The 18,454-nt window shown below is 46.1% G+C and overlaps 1 protein-coding gene across 1 annotated transcript in view; it reads right to left on the bottom strand.

Annotated features, from left to right (window-relative positions):
* LOC118382482 (voltage-dependent T-type calcium channel subunit alpha-1I-like) overlaps positions 1-405 on the bottom strand; it is a 167,259-nt gene extending 166,854 nt beyond the window's left edge. The window contains exons 1-2 of the mRNA XM_052520010.1: positions 398-405; positions 175-272 (exon numbers count right to left, since the gene is read on the bottom strand). Coding sequence (XP_052375970.1) covers positions 175-272; positions 398-405 — 106 coding nt within the window. The remainder of the gene's footprint in view (positions 1-174; positions 273-397) is intronic.
* Positions 406-18,454: the final 18,049 nt, after the last annotated feature.

Raw genomic sequence — 18,454 nt, 5'->3', positions numbered from 1 at the left:
AAGAGAGGCAGAAAGCGAGAGGGAGCGAGAGAGAAAGAGAGAGAGAGAGAGAGAGAGAGAGAGAGAGAGAGAGAGAGAGAGAGAGAGAGAGAGAGAGAGAGAGAGAGAGAGAGAGAGAGAGAGAGAGAGAGAGAGAGAGAGAGAGAGAGAGCGAGATCGCAAGACAGAACTCACTGGGTACTCTGTTGATGGCTTTGAGGGGTCTGAGGACCCTGACTGTCCTAATGGCTGAAAGGTTGATGTTCTGCAGGTCCAACGAGTACTCCACCATCCTACAAAGAGAGGGACACACGTAGGAGTCAAGGAACTGTGTGTGTGTATATGTGTGCGTGTGTGTGTGTGTGTGTGTGTGTGTGTGTGTGAGAGAGAGAGAGCATTTACTGTACATATGACTCACTGACACATTCTCAGTTCCCATTTGTTCTACAGAATCTCATTTTAAATCCATCCATATACAGCAAGGCCCAAGAGGGCTCTTTCCCCCAGGCAAGATCTCTGAGTGCCTTTCCAATCCGTCTACAGGTCACATCCCAGTATCATGATATAAGCCTGCCACAACACTGCACCAAAGCAACTGTGGAGTTAACTCATCAACTGCTGGGTTAACCCATGATCTGAAATGGCTGATATGAGTGCATATACGCTTTTCCCATTTATAATGTGCTCACATCAGAGCAATTGTTTATTCTCATTCAGACAGTAAGGTATTGTCTCAGATTGTTTATTCTCATTCAGACAGTAAGGTATTGTCTCAGATTGTTTATTCTCATTCAGACAGTAAGGTATTGTCTCAGATTGTTTATTCTCATTCAGACAGTAAGGTATTGTCTCAGATTGTTTATTCTCATTCAGACAGTAAGGTATTGTCTCAGATTGTTTATTCTCATTCAGACAGTAAGGTATTGTCTCAGATTGTTTATTCTCATTCAGACAGTAAGGTATTGTCTCAGATTGTTTATTCTCATTCAGACAGTAAGGTATTGTCTCAGATTGTTTATTCTCATTCAGACAGTATTCTCATTGTTTATTCTCATTCAGACAGTAAGGTATTGTCTCAGATTGTTTATTCTCATTCAGACAGTAAGGTATTGTCTCAGATTGTTTATTCTCATTCAGACAGTAAGGTATTGTCTCAGATTGTTTATTCTCATTCAGACAGTAGGTATTGTCTCAGATTGTTTATTCTCATTCAGTAAGGTATTGTCTCAGATTGTTTATTCTCATTCAGACAGTAAGGTATTGTCTCAGATTGTTTATTCTCATTCAGACAGTAAGGTATTGTCTCAGATTGTTTATTCTCATTCAGACAGTAAGGTATTGTCTCAGATTGTTTATTCTCATTCAGACAGTAAGGTATTGTCTCAGATTGTTTATTCTCATTCCGATTATTGTCTCAGATTGTTTATTCTCATTCAGACAGTAAGGTATTGTCTCAGATTGTTTATTCTCATTCAGACAGTAAGGTATTGTCTCAGATTGTTTATTCTCATTCAGAAGTAAGGTATTGTCTCAGATTGTTTATTCTCATTCAGACAGTAAGGTATTGTCTCAGATTGTTTATTCTCATTCAGACAGTAAGGTAGAGGGGAGAGAACTATGAATTATTATATCATTTTAATTCAATAGTACAATTATGGGAGCATCTTTGCAGTACCCACAGTATCAACAGATGAAAAGGAGAGAAAGAGTGTAAGGGAGAGGCGGAGAAGCATAGAAAGAGAGACCTACGGCACATCTCTTGGCAGTAGTACTGTAGATTACTTTATCACTGACCTCAACCCAGAGTCTCTCAGAGTGTTCACAGTCAGCCCACTAACACCCCTATCAGATCACAGAAAGATCACAGTCTACCTGGACAGAGCAATAGTAAATAATGAGGCATCGAAGCCAAGGGACCTGCACAATATTAATTAAGAAATGCTATAGATGGAAGGAAAGTAGTGTAAAAAATTACCAAAAACAATTAGGCAACAACAAATTCAATCCATTTCAAACATCTTCCTGGACAAAACATTTCACTGTAAAAGTGATGTTGTAAACTTGGCAGTAGAAAGCCTAAACAGTATATTTGACCTTTTCAGCTTCCCTAATGTCAAGCAGACAACCTAAGAAAATGAACAACAATGACAAATGGTTTGTTGAAGAATGCTAAAACCTAAGAAAGAAATGGAAAAGTCTACGCCTTCACTATGGTGAATCACTAAAACAATACAGAAATTGTCACGAGTCCGACCGAGGGTGTTTCCCCTTCCCGGGCGGTTGGCGCTCGGCGTCGTCGTCACCGGCCTATTAGCTGCCACTGATTGTTTTCCTCCCCTCCTTGTATGTTTAGTGGTAGCACCTGTTCATGATTGAATCAGCTAATTAGTTTGTCTTTATTAGGCAGCCGGCCCGCCTGGTTGTTGTGCGGGATTATTGCAGTGTAACCTTCGGCTCTGTTGTTAGAAGTACGTGTTAGTGCCTGGTCGTTACGTTTTCTGTTGTACATTCTCATTCCCTGTGTTTGGGGCCGTTACTATTGTGAGCACCCTGGGATGCGTTGGCGCTAAAAGATTTGCACTCACTGTCTCCTGCGTTTGACTCCACACCCTACGACACTGAAGTGTTACAGAATCCCCGCACCCAAAATCAATGGAGTCAGCAGGAGCAGCAGCCAACCCTCTCCCATCGATGGAGGAACACCACACCACCATTCTCCATCGGATCGGATCCGCGATGGATCAAGTGATGGAGAGAATGGACCGATGGGAGAGGAGTGGTCTCCTCTCTCCACCTTCGGCACCCCCGACTCCGGTCTCCCCATCACTCGACTCCAGCACCCTTCGTCTGGCGCTACCGAGGGCTTATGATGGAGCGGCGGGTTGCCAGGGGTTTCTGCTTCAGCTGGAGCTATTGGCCACCGTTAGACCCCCTCCCTCAGGAGCGGAGAGGGTGAGTGTCCCATCTCCTGCCTCACGGGTCGTGCTCTGGAGTGGGCGAACGCAGTCTGGAATGGCCCAGACTCAGCGCGGGAGCACTACCCAGAATTTGATCACCCTATAGAAGCGGTGGGAGAACGACTTTTTCATCTCAGGCAAGAGGAGGAGCGCCCAGGATTACCAACCTTGGCAGCCGGATCTGGGTGGAAATTACAGGTGTGGTCTCCGAGAGGACGTCCGCCGGGAGTTAGCGTGTCGGGACACCACTCTGTCACTGGATCAGCTGATTGACATGTCCATTCGACTGGACAATCTGCTGGCTCCCTGTGCGTTCCACCACCCGGCCCCTCCGCTCCCATTCCGATGGAAGGGGCTGCGCCGAGGTGCCGGAGGAGGGGCCTTCCCTGCACCAAAGGACACACGTCTGATCGGTGCTGGGGGGTCCGTCTGGGAGTAGAGATGGCAGGCGGAACGCTTCTCGGTCACCCCAGGTGAGTCAGCATCAGACTCACCCAGAATCCCCTTGTTGGCCATATGTTTGTCTTAATCTCTTTCCTTCACTTTTTTCCCTCTTCCCAGCATAGGGCAGTCGATTCAGGCGCAGCTGGGAACTTTATGGATCGCGGACTCGCCCTTAATGGTGCATAGATTCTCCTTTCCCCACTCCTAGATATTAGGGTCAGGGATGGTCGGGGAGACCACGGTCCCACTGGACATGACTCATAGAAGTTTTTATTATTGATTCGCCTGCGTTTCCAGTGGTGCTGGGGACTCCCTGGCTGGCCTGGCAAATCCTAAAATTTCGTGAGACAAGGGGTTCTCCAGGGGTGGTCAGAGGAGTGTTCTGGAAGGTGTTTGGGAGTTTCCATCGGTGCCAAAGACCAGGGTTCCACGGTGTGCATTCCCCCAGTATGCCGATTTGGCAATCGCTTTCAGTAAAGTGAAAGCGAAAATTACCACCTTATCGACCGGGAAGGGATTGCGATAGAGCTCCAGGTAGACGCTGCGCTTCCCAAGAGTCATGTGTACCCGCTGTCCCAGGAGGAGACGTTGGCAATGGAGACATATGTCACGGAGTCGCTGGGACAGGGGTACATTCGATTTCACCCGTCTCCTCGAGTTTCTTTTGTGAGGAAAAATTTGCGTCCGTGTAAGGTCAAACGCCATCACAGTGGGGTATAGTTACCCTCTAATCGCTACGGCGGTGGAATCGTTCCACGGAGCGCAGTTCTTCACAAAACTGGATCTCAGGAGCGCGTATAGTCTGGTGCGTATTCGGAAGGGAGACGAGTGGAAAACCGCATTTAGTACTACATCCGGCCACTATGAGTACCTCGTCATGCCGTATGGGTTAAAGAATGCTCCAGCCGTTTTCCAATCCTTTGTAGACGAGATTCTCAGGGACCTGTGCGGTCAGGGGTGGTTGTTTATATCGATGACATTCTGATCTACTCGGCCACTCACACCGCGCATGTGTCTCTGGTGCGCAAAGTGCTTGGAAGACTGCTGGAGCATGACCTATACGTCAAGGCTGAGAAATGCGTGTTCTCTAAACGAGCCGTCTCTTTTCTGGGATATCGCATTTCCACCTCGGGGTGGTGATGGAGGGTGAACGCATTAGGGCCGTGCGTAATTGGCCGACTCCAACCACGGTAAAGGAGGTGCAGCGGTTTTGGGTTTTGCCAACTACTACCGGAGGTTTATCCGGGGTTTTGGCCAGATAGCGGCTCCCATTACCTCACTGCTGGGGGGCCCGGTGCGATTGCAGTGGTCAGCACAGGCGGACAGGGCATTCAACAAGTTGAAGGCGCTGTTCACTGAGGCGCCCGTGTTGGCGCATCCGGATCCCTCTCTAGCATTCATAGTGGAGGTGGACGCGTCCGAGGCTGGGGTGGGTGCCGTGCTATCACAGCGCTCGGGTACGCCACTAAAACTCCGCCCTGCGCTTTCTTCTCAAGGAAGCTCAGCCCAAACTATGATGTGGGGGACCGGGAGTTGCTAGCGGTGGTTAGAGCTCTGAAGGTGTGGAGACACTGGCTTGAGGGGGCTAAGCACCCTTTTCTCATCTGGACCGACCACCAGAATCTGGAGTATATTCGGGCTGCAAGGAGACTTAACCCACGTCAGGCAAGGTGGGCCATGTTCTTCACCCGGTTCCGGTTTACTTTGTCTTATAGACCGGGCTCCCAGAACGTGAGGGCTGACGCACTGTCCCGCCTTTACGACACCGAGGATGGGTCCACCGAACCTACTCCCATCCTTCCCGCCTCTAAGCTGGTAGCCCCAGTGGTATGGGAGGTGGACTCGGACATCGAGCGGGCGTTACGGGCTGAACCCGCGCCTCCTCAGTGTCCAGCGGGGCGAAGGTACGTGCCGCTTGATGTTCGGGACAAGCTGATTCGGTGGGCTCACGTCCTACCTCCTCGGGTCACCCTGGGGTGACGAGGACAGTGGGGAGCCTTCAGGGGAGGTATTGGTGGCCTCGTTGGTTAAGGACGTTAAGGGTTATGTCTCCTCTTGCTCAGTGTGCGCTCAGAGTAAGGCTCCTAGGCACCTTCCTAGAGGGAAGCTACAACCCCTCCCCGTTCCACAGCGGCCATGGTCACATCTGTCCATAGATTTCCTGACCGATCTTCCGCCGTCTCAGGGAACACCGCGTTCTAGTGATTGTGGATCGGTTTTCTAAGTCCTGCCGTCTCCTCCCGTTGCCCGGTATCCCTACAGCCCTGCAGACTGCGGAGGCATTATTTACCCATGTCTTTCGGCACTACGGGGTGCCGGAGGACATCGTTTCTGATCGGGGCCCCCAATTCACGTCTCGGGTATGGAGAGCGTTCATGGAACGTTTGGGGGTCTCTGTCAGCCTGACCTCCGGTTATCACCCCGAGAGTAATGGGCAGGTGGAGAGATTGAACCAGGAGGTGGGTAGGTTTCTGCGGTCGTATTGCCAGGATCGGCCAGGGGAGTGGGCACGATACATTCCCTGGGCTGAAATGGCTCAGAACTCACTACGCCACTCCTCTACTAACGTGTCCCCTTTTCAGTGTGTGTTGGGATACCAGCCGGTCCTGGCACCATGGCATCCGAGCCAGACCGAGGCTCCTGCGGTGGAGGAATGGGTACAGCGCTCCAAGGAGACCTGGAGGGCCGTCCAGGAGTCTCTACGACAAGCGAGTGGACGGCAGAAGAGGAGTGCTGACCGCCACCGCAGTGAGGCCCCCGTGTTTGTACCGGGGACAGGGTCTGGCTCTCGACCCGAAACCTACCTCTCCGCTTGCCCTGCCGGAAGCTGGGTCCGCAGTGTGTAGGGCCCTTTAAAGTCCTGAGGAGAATAAACGAGGTGTGTTATCGATTACAACTCCCTTCCTATTATCGAATTAACCCCTCGTTTCATGTGTCTCTCCTCAGGCCGGTGGTAGCTGGTCCCTGCAGGACAGTGAGGTACCGGAGGTCCCTCCCCCCTCTGGACATCGTACTGATCCGGGCCATTCTGGACTCAAGACGCCGGGTGAGGGCCTGCAGTACCTCGTGGACTGGGAGGGTACGGTCCGGAGGAGAGGTGCTGGGTACCGGTGAGGACATCTTGGATCCATCCATGTTGAGGGATTTCCATCGCCTCCATCCGGATCGCCCTGCACCTCGTCCTCCGGGGCGACCTCGAGGCCGGTGTCGGCGCGCTGCGGGAGCCGCGCGTCAGGAGGGGTACTGTCACGAGTCCGACCGAGGGTGTTTCCCCTTCCCGGGCGGTTGGCGCTCGGCGGTCGTCGTCACCGGCCTATTAGCTGCCACTGATTGTTTTCCTCCCCCTCCTTGTATGTTTAGTGGTAGCACCTGTTCATGATTGAATCAGCTAATTAGTTTGTCTTTATTAGGCAGCCGGCCCGCCTGGTTGTTGTGCGGGATTATTGCAGTGTAACCTTCGGCTCTGTTGTTAGAAGTACGTGTTAGTGCCTGGTCGTTACGTTTTCTGTTGTACATTCTCATTCCCTGTGTTTGGGGCCGTTACTATTGTGAGCACCCTGGGATGCGTTGGCGCTATTAAAGACGCACAGCTTTGCACTCACTGTCTCCTGCGTTTGACTCCACACACCTACGACACCTGAAGTGTTACAGAAATACACTACAGAAAAAGAAGGAACAGCTGGTCAGTAATCAGATCAATGTAATTGAAGAATCCATAGACTCTAACCACTTCTGGAAAAATTGGAAAACACTAAACAAACAACAACACAAAGAGTTATCTATCCAAAACGGAGATGTATGGATAATCAACTTCTCTAATCTTTTTATTCCTATAAGAAATAACAAACAGCAAAAACACATACCTGATCAATTACAAATCTTAGAATAAGCTATTAAAGACTTCCAGAACCCACTGGATTCTCCAATTACATTGAATGAACTACAGGACAAAATACAAACCCTCCAACTCAAAAAGACCTCTGATGTTGATGGTATCCTACATTAAATGATAAAATAAACTCTTTAACATCATCCTCATCTCTGGCATCTTCCCCAATATTTGGAACTAAGGACTGATCACCTCAATCAACAAAAGTGGAGACAAATTTGACCCCAATAACTACCGTGGGATATGCGTCAACAGCAACCTTGGGACAATCCTCTGCATTATCATTAACAGCAGACTTGTACATTTCCTCAGTGAAAACAATGTACTGAGCAAATGTCAAATTGGCGTTTTACCATATTACCGTACGACAGACCACGCATTCACCCTGCACACCATAATTGACAAACAAACTAACGAAAACAAGGGCAAAGTCTTCTCATGCTTTGTTGACTTCAAAAAAGATTTTGACTCAATTTATCATGAGGGTCTGCTATAGAAATTGATGGAAAGTGGTGTTGGGGGAAAAAACATGTGACATTATAAAGTCCATATGCACAAGCAACACGTGTTTGGTTAAAATGGGCAAAAACACAGATTTCTTTCCACAGGCCTGTGGGGTGAGACAGGGGTGCAGCTTAAGCCCCACCCTCTTCAACACATATATATATAAACAAATTGGCAAGGGCACTAGAACAGTCTGCAGCACCAGGCCTCACCCTACTAGAATCTGAAGTCAAATGTCTACTGTTTGCTGATGATCTGGTGCTTCTGTCCCCAACCAAGTAGGGCCTACAGCAGCACCTAGATCTTCTGCACAGATTCTGTCAGACCTGGGCCCTGACAGTGAATCTCAGTAAAACAAAATAATGGTGTTCCAAAAAAGGTCCAGTCCCCAGGACCACAAATACAAATTCCATCTAGACACCGTTGCCCTAGACCACACAAAAAACGATACATACCTCAGCTTAAACATCAGTGCCACAGGTAACTTCCACAAAGCTGTGAACGATCTGAGAAACAAGGCAAGATGGGGCCTTCTATGCCATCAAAAGGAACATAACATTTGAAAAAAATACTTGAATCAGTTACAGAACCCATTGCCCTTTATGGTTGTGAAGTTTGGGGTCTGCTCCACAACCAAGAATTCACAAAATAGGACAAACACCAAATTAAGACTCTGCATGCAGCATTCTACAAAAATACCCTCTGTGTACAATGTAAAACAGCAAATAATATATGCAGAGCAGAATTAGTCCGATACCCGCTAATGATCATAATCCAGAAAAGTGACGTTAAATCGACAACAACCTAAAAGGAAGCGTTTCCTAAACCTTCCATAACAAAGCCATCACCTACAGAGAGATGAAACTGGACAAGAGCAAGCTGGTAAGGGGCTCTATTCACAAACACAAACACACCCCACAGATCCCCTGGACAGCAATACAATAACACCCAACCAAATCATGAGAAAACAAAAAGATAATTACTTGACTATTGGAAAGAATTAACAAAAATTCAAAGCAAACTAGAATGATATTTGGCCGAATACCTGACCACTGTGACTGACCCAAAATTAAGGAAAGCTATGTACAGACTCATTGAGCATAGCCTTGTTATTGAGAAAGGTCGCCGTAAGTGAGAGATGACAGGATATGTGCACACTGCCCACAAAATTAGGTGGAAAATGAGATGCATTTCCTAACCTCCTGCCAAATGTATGACCATATTTGATACACATACAGTTGAAGTCGGAAGTTTACATACACCTTAGCCAAATACAGTGCCTTGCGAAAGTATTCGGCCCCCTTGAACTTTGCGACCTTTTGCCACATTTCAGGCTTCAAACATAAAGATATAAAACTGTATTTTTTGTGAAGAATCAACAACAAGTGAGACACAATCATGAAGTGGAACAACATTTATTGGATATTTCAAACTTTTTAACAAATCAAAAACTGAAAAATTGGGCATGCAAAATTATTCAGCCCCTTTACTTTCAGTGCAGCAAACTCTCTCCAGAAGTTCAGTGAGGATCTCTGAATGATCCAATGTTGACCTAAATGACTAATGATGATAAATACAATCCACCTGTGTGTAATCAAGTCTCCGTATAAATGCACCTGCACTGTGATAGTCTCAGAGGTCCGTTAAAAGCGCAGAGAGCATCGTGAAGAACAAGGAATACACCAGGCAGGTCTGAGATACTGTTGTGAAGAAGTTTAAAGCCGGATTTGGATACAAAAAGATTTCCCAAGCTTTAAACATCCCAAGGAGCACTGTGCAAGCGATAATATTGAAATGGAATGAGTATCAGACCACTGCAAATCTACCAAGACCTGGCCGTCCCTCTAAACTTTCAGCTCATACAAGGAGAAGACTGATCAGAGATGCAGCCAAGAGGCCCATGATCACTCTGGATGAACTGCAGAGATCTACATCTGAGGTGGGAGACTCTGTCCATAGGACAACAATCAGTCGTATATTGCACAAATCTGGCCTTTATGGAAGAGTGGCAAGAAGAAAGCCATTTCTCAAAGATATCCATAAAAAGTGTTGTTTAAAGTTTGCCACAAGCCACCTGGGAGACACACCAAACATGTGGAAGAAGGTGCTCTGGTCAGATGAAACCAAAATTGAACTTTTTGGCAACAATGCAAAACGTTATGTTTGGCGTAAAAGTAACGCAGCTCATCACCCTGAACACACTATCCCCACTGTCAAACATGGTGGTGGCAGCATCATGGTTTGGGCCTGCTTTTCTTCAGCAGGGACAGGGAAGATGGTTAAAATTGATGGGAAGATGGATGGAGCCAAATACAGGACCATTCTGGAAGAAAACCTGATGGAGTCTGCAAAAGACCTGAGACTGGGATGGAGATTTTGTCTTCCAACAAGACAATGATCCAAAACATAAAGCAAAATCTACAATGGAATGGTTCAAAAACAAACATATCCAGGTGTTAGAATGGCCAAGTCAAAGTCCAGACCTGAATCCAATCGAGAATCTGTGGAAAGAACTGAAAACTGCTGTTCACAAATGCTCTCCATCCAACCTCACTGAGCGCAAGCTGTTTTGCAAGGAGGAATGGGTTTTGATTTGTTAAAAAGTTTGAAATATCAATAAATGTCGTTCCACTTCATGATTGTGTCCCACTTGTTGTTGATTCTTCACAAAAAAATAGTTTTATATCTTTATGTTTGAAGCCTGAAATGTGGCAAAAGGTCGCAAAGTTTAAGGGGGCCGAATACTTTCGCAAGGCACTGTATGTCACGCCTTGGTCATAGTGTTTTGTGTTTTCGTTATATATTTGGTCAGGCCAGGGTGTGACATGGGTTTAATGTTGTGTTTCGTATTGGGGGTTTTGTAGGTATTGGGATTGCGGCTGAGTAGGGGTGTAGCATAGGTTGGCTGCCTGAGTGATTCTCGTTGTCTCTGATTGGGAACCGTATTTAGGTAGCCTGGGTTTCACTTTGTATTTTGTGGGTGATTGTTCCTGTCTCTGTGTAGTTTCACCAGATAGGCTGTAATTAGGTTTCACGTTCCGTTTTGTTGTTTTGTATTTGTATCAGTTATTTCATGTACCGCGATTCATTCATTAAAGACATGAGTAACCACCACGCTGCATTTCGGTCCGACTCTCTTTCAACAAACGAAGAACGCCGTTACACTGTACATTTAAACTCAGTTTTTCACAATTCCTGACATTTAATTCTAGTAAACAATCACTGCCTTAGGTAAGTTAGGATCACCACTTTATTTTAAGAATGCGAAATGTCAGAAAAATAGACAAGAGAATGATTTATTTCAGCTTTTATTTCTTTCATCACATTCCCAGTGGATCAGACGTTTACATACACACAATTAGTATTTGGCATTGCATTTAAATTGTTTAACTTGGGTCAACCGTTTCGGGTAGGATTGCACAAACTTCCCATAATAAGTTGGGTGAATTTTGGCCCATTCCTCCTGATAGAGCTGGTGTAACTGAGTCAGGTTTGTAGGCCTCCTTGCTCGCACACACTTTTTCAGTTCTGCCCACACATTTTCTATAGGATTGAGGTCAGGGTTTGTGATGGCCACTCCAATACCTTGACTTTGTTGTCCTTATTAAGCCATTTTTCCACAACTTTGGAAGTATGCTTGGGGTCATTGTAATTTGGAAGACCCATTTGCAACCAAGCTTTAACTTCCTGACTGATGTCCTGAGATGTTGCTTCAATATATCCACATAATTTCCCTCCCTTATGATGCCATCTATTATGTGAAGTGCACCAGTCCCTCTTGCAGCAAAGCACCCCCACAACATGATGCTGCCACCCCTGTGCTTCACGGTGGGGATAGTGTTCTTCGGCTTGCAAGCCTCCCCCTTTTTCCTCCAAACATAGCGATGGCCATTATGGCCAAACAGTTCTATTTTTGTTTCATCAGACCAGAGGACATTTCTCCAAAAGTACGATCTTTGTCCTCATATGCAGTTGCAAACTGTAGTCTGGCTTTTATGGCGATTTTTGAGTAGGAGCTTCTTCCTTGCTGGGTTATGTTGATATAGGACTCATTTTACTGTGGATATAGATACTTTTGTACCTGTTTCCTCCAGCATCTTCACAAGGTCCTTTGCTGTTGTTCTGGGATTGATTTGCACTTTTTGCAACAAAGTACATTCATCTCTAGGAGACAGAACGTGTCTCCTTCCTGAGTGGTATGACGGTTGTGTGGTCCCATGGTGTTTATACTTGCGTACTATTGTTTGTACAGATGAACGTGGTACCTTCAGGCATTTGGAAAATGCTCCCAAGAATGAACCAGACTTGTGGAGGTCAACTATTTTTCTGAGGTCTTGGCTGATGTATTTTGATTTTCCCATGATGTCAAGCAAAGAGGCACTGAGTTTGAAGATAGGCTTTGAAATATATCGACAGGCACACACACCTCCAATGGACTCAAATGGTGTCAATTAGCCTATCAGAAGCTTCTAAAGCCATGACATCATTTTATGGAATTTTCCAAGCTGTTTAAAGGCAGAGTCAACTTAGTGTATGTAAACTTCTGACCCACTGGAATACAGTGAATTATTAGTGAAATAATCTGTCTGTAAACAATTTTTGAAAAGAATTCCTTGCATCATGCACAAAGTAGATGTCCTAACCGACTTGCCAAAACTATAGTTTGTTAACAAGAAATGTGTGGGGTGGTTGAAAAACAAGTTTTAATGACTCTAACCTAAATGTATCTAAACTTCCGACTTCAACTACTTCCCTCAGATTACACAGACCCACAAATCATTTTTGATTAACTCCCATATCCAATGGTTGAAATACCACAGTGTGCAATCACAGCATTAAGATTTGTAACCTGTTGCCACAAGAAAATGGCAACCAGTGAAGAACAAACAACATTGTAAATACAATTTTATGTTATTGAGTTATTTTTGCTTTTGTACTTGAACTATTTGCACATCGTTACAACACGGTATATAGACATAACATGACATTTGAAATGTCTCTATTCTTTTGGAGTATAATATTTACTATTCACTTTTATTTGACTTTGTTTATCCATTTCACTTGCTATGGCAATGTTAACATATGTTTCCCATGCCAATAAAGCCCCTTGAATTGAATTGAGGTAGAGGTAGAGAGACACAGACATCCTTCCTTCCTGTCCTGACCCTGAGCCTGCCTTGCCTGTCCTGACCCTGAGCCTGCCTTGCCTGTCCTGACCCTGAGCCTGACTTGCCTGTCCTGACCCTGAGCCTGCTTGCCTGTCCTGACCCTGAGCCTGCCTAGCCTGTCCTGACCCTGAGCCTGCCTGGGAAATTTTATACAAATATGTCCAAATCGGCTCTAACAGAGGGAGAGAGAGAGAGAAAGTGAGAGAGAGAGAAAGTGAGAGAGAGAGAAAGCGAGAGCGTCAGAGGTAATGGTAGAGGTATAGAGAGAGAGGTATAGAGAGAGAGAGAGAGAGAGAGAGAGAGAGAGAGAGAGAGAGAGAGAGAGAGAGAGAGAGAGAGAGAGAGAGAGAGAGAGAGAGAGAGAGAGAGAGAGAGAGAGAGAGAGAGAGAGAGAGAGAGAGAGAGAGAGAGAGAGAGAGAGAGAGAGAGAGAGAGAGAGAAGGAAGGAAGGAAGGAAGGACAGAGAGAGAGAGAGAGAGAGAGTCAGAGGTAGAGAAAGAAGGACAGAGAGAGAGGGAAAGAGAGAGGGGACAGAGAGGAACAGAGAGAGAGTCAAAGGTAGAGGTAGAGAGAGAGGTAGAGAGAGAAGGACAGAGAGAGAGGTAGAAAGAGGTAGAGAGAGAGAGGACAGAGAGAGAGTCGGAGGGAGAGGTAGAGAGAGAAGGACAGAGAGAGAGAGTCCAAGGGAGTGGTAGAGAGAGGTAGAGAGAGAAGGACAGAGAGAGAGGTAGAGAGAGGTAGAGAGAGAGAGGACAGAGACAGAGAGATAGAGTCAGAGGTAGAGGTAGAGAGAGAAGGACAGAGAGAGAGAGAGTCAGAGGGAGTGGTAGAGAGAGAAGGACAGAGAGAGAGAGAGAGTCAACTATTAAAGACTACCAGAACCCACTGGATTCTCCAATTACATTGAATGAGTTACAGGACAAAATAAAAACCCTCCAACCCAAAAAGGCCTGTGGTGTCGATGGTATCCTCAATGAAATGATCAAATATACAGACAACAAATTCCAATTGGCTATACTAAAACTCTTTAACATCATACTTAGCTCTGGCATCTTCCCCAATATTTGGAACCAAGGACTGATCACCCCAATCCACAAAAGTGGAGACAAATTTGACCCCATAACTACCGTGGAATATGTGTCAACAGTAACCTTGGGAAAATCCTCTGCATTATTATTAACAGCAGACTCGTACATTTCCTCAATGAAAACAATGTACTGAGCAAATGTCAAATTGGCTTTTTACCAAATTACCGTACAACAGACCATGTATTCACCCTGCACACCTTAATTGACAACCAAACAAACCAAAACAAAGGCAAAGTCTTCTCATGCTTTGTTGATTTCAAAAAGCCTTCGACTCAATTTGGCATGAGGGTCTGCTATACAAACTGATGGAAAGTGGTGTTGGGGGTAAAACATATGACATTATAAAATCCATGTACACAAACAACAAGTGTGCGGTTAAAATTGGCAAAAAACACATTTCTTCACACAGGGTCGTGGGTTAGACAGGGATGCAGCTTAAGCCCCACCCTCTTCAACATATATATCAATGAACTGGCGCGGGCACTAGAAAAGTCTGCAGCACCCGGCCTCCCCTGCTAGAATCCGAAGTCAAATGTCTGCTGTTTGCTGATGATCTGGTGCTTCTGTCACCAACCAAGGAGGGCCTACAGCAGCACCTAGATCTTATGCACAGATTCTGTCAGACCTGGGCCCTGACAGTAAATCTCAGTAAGACCAAAATAATGGTGTTCCAAAAAGGTCGAGTCACCAGGACCACAAATACAAATTCCATCTCGACACTGTTGCCCTAGAGCACACAAAAAACTATACATACCTTGGCCTAAATATCAGCGCCACAGGTAACTTCCACAAAGGTGTGAACGATCTGAGAGACAAGGCAAGAATGGCATTCTATGCCATCAAAAGAAACATACATTTCAACATACCAATTAGGATTTGGCTAAAAATACTTGAATCAGTCATAGAGCCCATTGCCCTTTATGGTTGTGAGGTCTGGGGTCCGCTCACCAACCAAGACAAAATGGGACAAACACCAAATTGAGACTCTGCACGCAGAATTCTGCAAAAATATCCTCCGTGTACAACGTAAAACACCAAATAATGCATGCAGAGCAGAATTAGGCCGATACCCACTAATTATCAAAATCCAGAAAAGAGCCATTAAATTCTAGAACCACCTAAAAGGAAGCGATTCACAAACCTTCCATAACAAAGCCATCACAAACAGAGAGATGAACCTGGAGAAGAGTCCCTAAGCAAACTGGTCCTGGGGCTCTGTTCACAAACACAAACACACCCTACAGAGCCCCAGGACAACAGCACAATTAGATCCAACCAAATCATGAGAAAACAAAAGATAATTACTTAACACATTGGAAAGAATTAACAAAAAACTGAGCAAACTAGAATGCTATTTGGCCCTACACAGAGAGTACATAGCGGCAGAATACCTGACCACTGTGACTGACCCAAAATTAAGGAAAGCTTTGACTATGTACAGACTCAGTGAGCATAGCCTTGCTATTGAGAAAGGCCGCCGTAGGCAGACATGGCTCTCAAGAGAAGACAGGCTATGTGCTCACTGCCCACAAAATGAGGTGGAAACTGAGCTGCACTTCCTAACCTCCTGCCCAATGTATGACCATATTAGAGAGACATATTTCCCCCAGATCACACAGATCCACAAAGAATTCGAAAACATATCCAATTTTGAAAAACTCCCATACCTACTGGGTGAAATTCCACAGTGTGCCATCACAGCAGCAAGATTTGTGACCTGTTGCCACGAGAAAAGGGCAACCAGTGAAGAACAAACACCATTGTAAATACAACCCATATTTATGCTTATTTATTTTATCTTGTGTCCTTTAATTATTTGTACATTGTGTATATATATATATATATATATATATATATATATATATATATATATATATATATATATATATATATATATATATATATAATATGACATTTGTAATGTCTTTACTGTTTTGAAACTGTTGTATGTGTAATGTTTACTGTTAATTTTTGTTGTTTTTCACTTTATATATTCACTTTGTATGTTGTCTACCTCACTTGCTTTGGCAATGTTAACACATGTTTCCCATGCCAATAAAGCCCTTGAATTGAATTGAATTGAATTGAATTGAATTGAATTGAGAGTCAGAGGGAGTGGTAGAGAGAGAAGGACAGAGAGATAGAGTCAGAGGTAGAGGTAGAGAGAGAAGGACAGAGAGAGAGAGAGAGTCAGAGGGAGTGGTAGAGAGAGAGGTAGAGAGAGAAGGACAGAGAGAGAGGTATATATTATAGGTAGAGAGAGAGGACAGACAGAGAGAGAGAGTCAGAGGGAGTGGTAGAGAGAGAAGGACAGAGAGAGAGTCAGAGGGAGTGGTAGAGAGAGAAAGAGGATAGAGAGAGAGAGTCAGAGGGAGAGGCAGAGAGAGAAGGACAGACAGAGAGAGAGAGAGGTAGAGAAAGAGAGGACAGAGAGAGAGAGTCGGCGGGAGAGGTCGAGAGAGAAGGAGAGAGAGAGAGAGAGAGAGAGAGAGAGAGAGAGAGAGAAATAGGGATAGAAAGTGGTCTTTGTAAGTGATGCCTGCAGGATGTTGTGGTTTACTAAGAGTCAGACATCTGTTAGCTACTCATTCTCAGCATGTTAAAACTGTTTGTGCCCTGCAACCTAAACCACTTTCACAGAATGGCAGTGGTGCTTTATCTTTCTGTGTGTGAGTGAGTGTGTGTGTGTGTGTGTGTGTGTGTGTGTGTGTGTGTGTGTGTGTGTGTGTGTGTGTGTGTGTGTGTGTGTGTGTGTGTGTGTGTGTGTGTGTGTGTGTGTGTGTGTGTGTGTGTGTGTGTGTGTGTGTGTGTGTGTGGACCATGCAAAGAGCCTGGGGTGGAATACATTAATGCAGTGGCAGCAAGGCCTGCCAAGTCTAACACCAGACACAGCCAATCTACTGTACAATGCAACTCATTCAGAGGCCCATGTTCATGTGCTGCTGATCACAGCCCTGGACACACTGCATTCTGATGGGAATACAGCTGGCTGTATGGATATCAGACAATCAGCTTTAGTTCAGCTTTATTTCAGTGAGCTATACCAGTGGTAATACATTGTTGTGTTGTGCGGACCTGGCATCCTTTCGCTCCCTCCTCTCTACATTTTCCTCCTCTGTCTCTGCTGCTAAAGCCACTTTCTACCACTCTAAATTCCAAGCATCTGCCTCTAACCCTAGGAAGCTCTTTGCCACCTTCTCCTCCCTCCTGAATCCTCCTCCCCCTCCCCCCCCTCCTCCCTCTCTGCAGATGACTTCGTCAACTATTTTGAAAAGAAGGTCGACGACATCCGATCCTCGTTTGCTAAGTCAAACGACACCGCTGGTTCTGCTCACACTGCCCTACCCGGTGCTCTGACCTCTTTCTCCCTCTCTCTCCAGATGAAATCTCGCGTCTTGTGACTGCCGGCCGCCCAACAACCTGCCCGCTCGACCCTATCCCCTCCTCTCTTCTCCAGACCATTTCCGGAGACCTTCCCCTTACCTCACCTCGCTCATCAACTCATCCCCTGACCGCTGGCTACGTCCCTTCCGTCTTCAAGAGAGCGAGAGTTGCACCCCTTCTGAAAAACCTACACTCGATCCCTCCGATGTCAACAACTACAGACCAGTATCCCTTCTTTCTTTTCTCTCCAAAACTCTTGAACGTGCCGTCCTTGGCCAGCTCTCCGCTATCTCTCTCAGAATGACCTTCTTGATCCAAATCAGTCAGGTTTCAAGACTAGTCATTCAACTGAGACTGCTCTTCTCTGTATCACGGAGGCGCTCCGCACCGCTAAAGCTAACTCTCTCTCCTCTGCTCTCATCCTTCTAGACCTATCGGCTGCCTTCGATACTGTGAACCATCAGATCCTCCTCTCCACCCTCTCCGAGTTGGGCATCTCCGGCGCGGCCCACGCTGGATTGCATCCTACCTGACAGGTCGCTCCTACCAGGTGGGCGTGGCGAGAATCTGTCTCCTCACCACGCGCTCTCACCACTGGTGTCCCCCAGGGCTCTGTTCTAGGCCCTCCTATTCTCGCTATACACCAAGTCACTTGGCTCTGTCATAACCTCACATGGTCTCTCCTATCATTGCTATGCAGACGACACACAATTAATCTTCTCCTTTCCTCCTTCTGATGACCAGGTGGTGAATCGCATCTCTGCATGTCTGGCAGACATATCAGTGTGGATGACGGATCACCACCTCAAGCTGAACCTCGGCAAGACGGAGCTGCTCTTCCTCCCGGGGAAGGACTGCCCGTTCCATGATCTCCGCCATCACGGTTGACAACTCCATTGTGTCCTCCTCCCAGAGCGCTAAGAACCTTGGCGTGATCCTGGACAACACCCTGTCGTTCTCAACTAACATCAAGGCGGTAGCCCGTTCCTGTAGGTTCATGCTCTACAACATCCGCAGAGTACGACCCTGCCTCACACAGGA

This window comes from Oncorhynchus keta, chromosome 5 (genome assembly GCF_023373465.1).
Source record: "Oncorhynchus keta strain PuntledgeMale-10-30-2019 chromosome 5, Oket_V2, whole genome shotgun sequence".
Classification (NCBI taxonomy): Eukaryota; Metazoa; Chordata; class Actinopteri; order Salmoniformes; family Salmonidae; genus Oncorhynchus; species Oncorhynchus keta.
The sequence above is the reverse complement of the archived record's forward strand: the minus strand, read 5'-3'. Positions and strand labels throughout refer to the sequence as shown.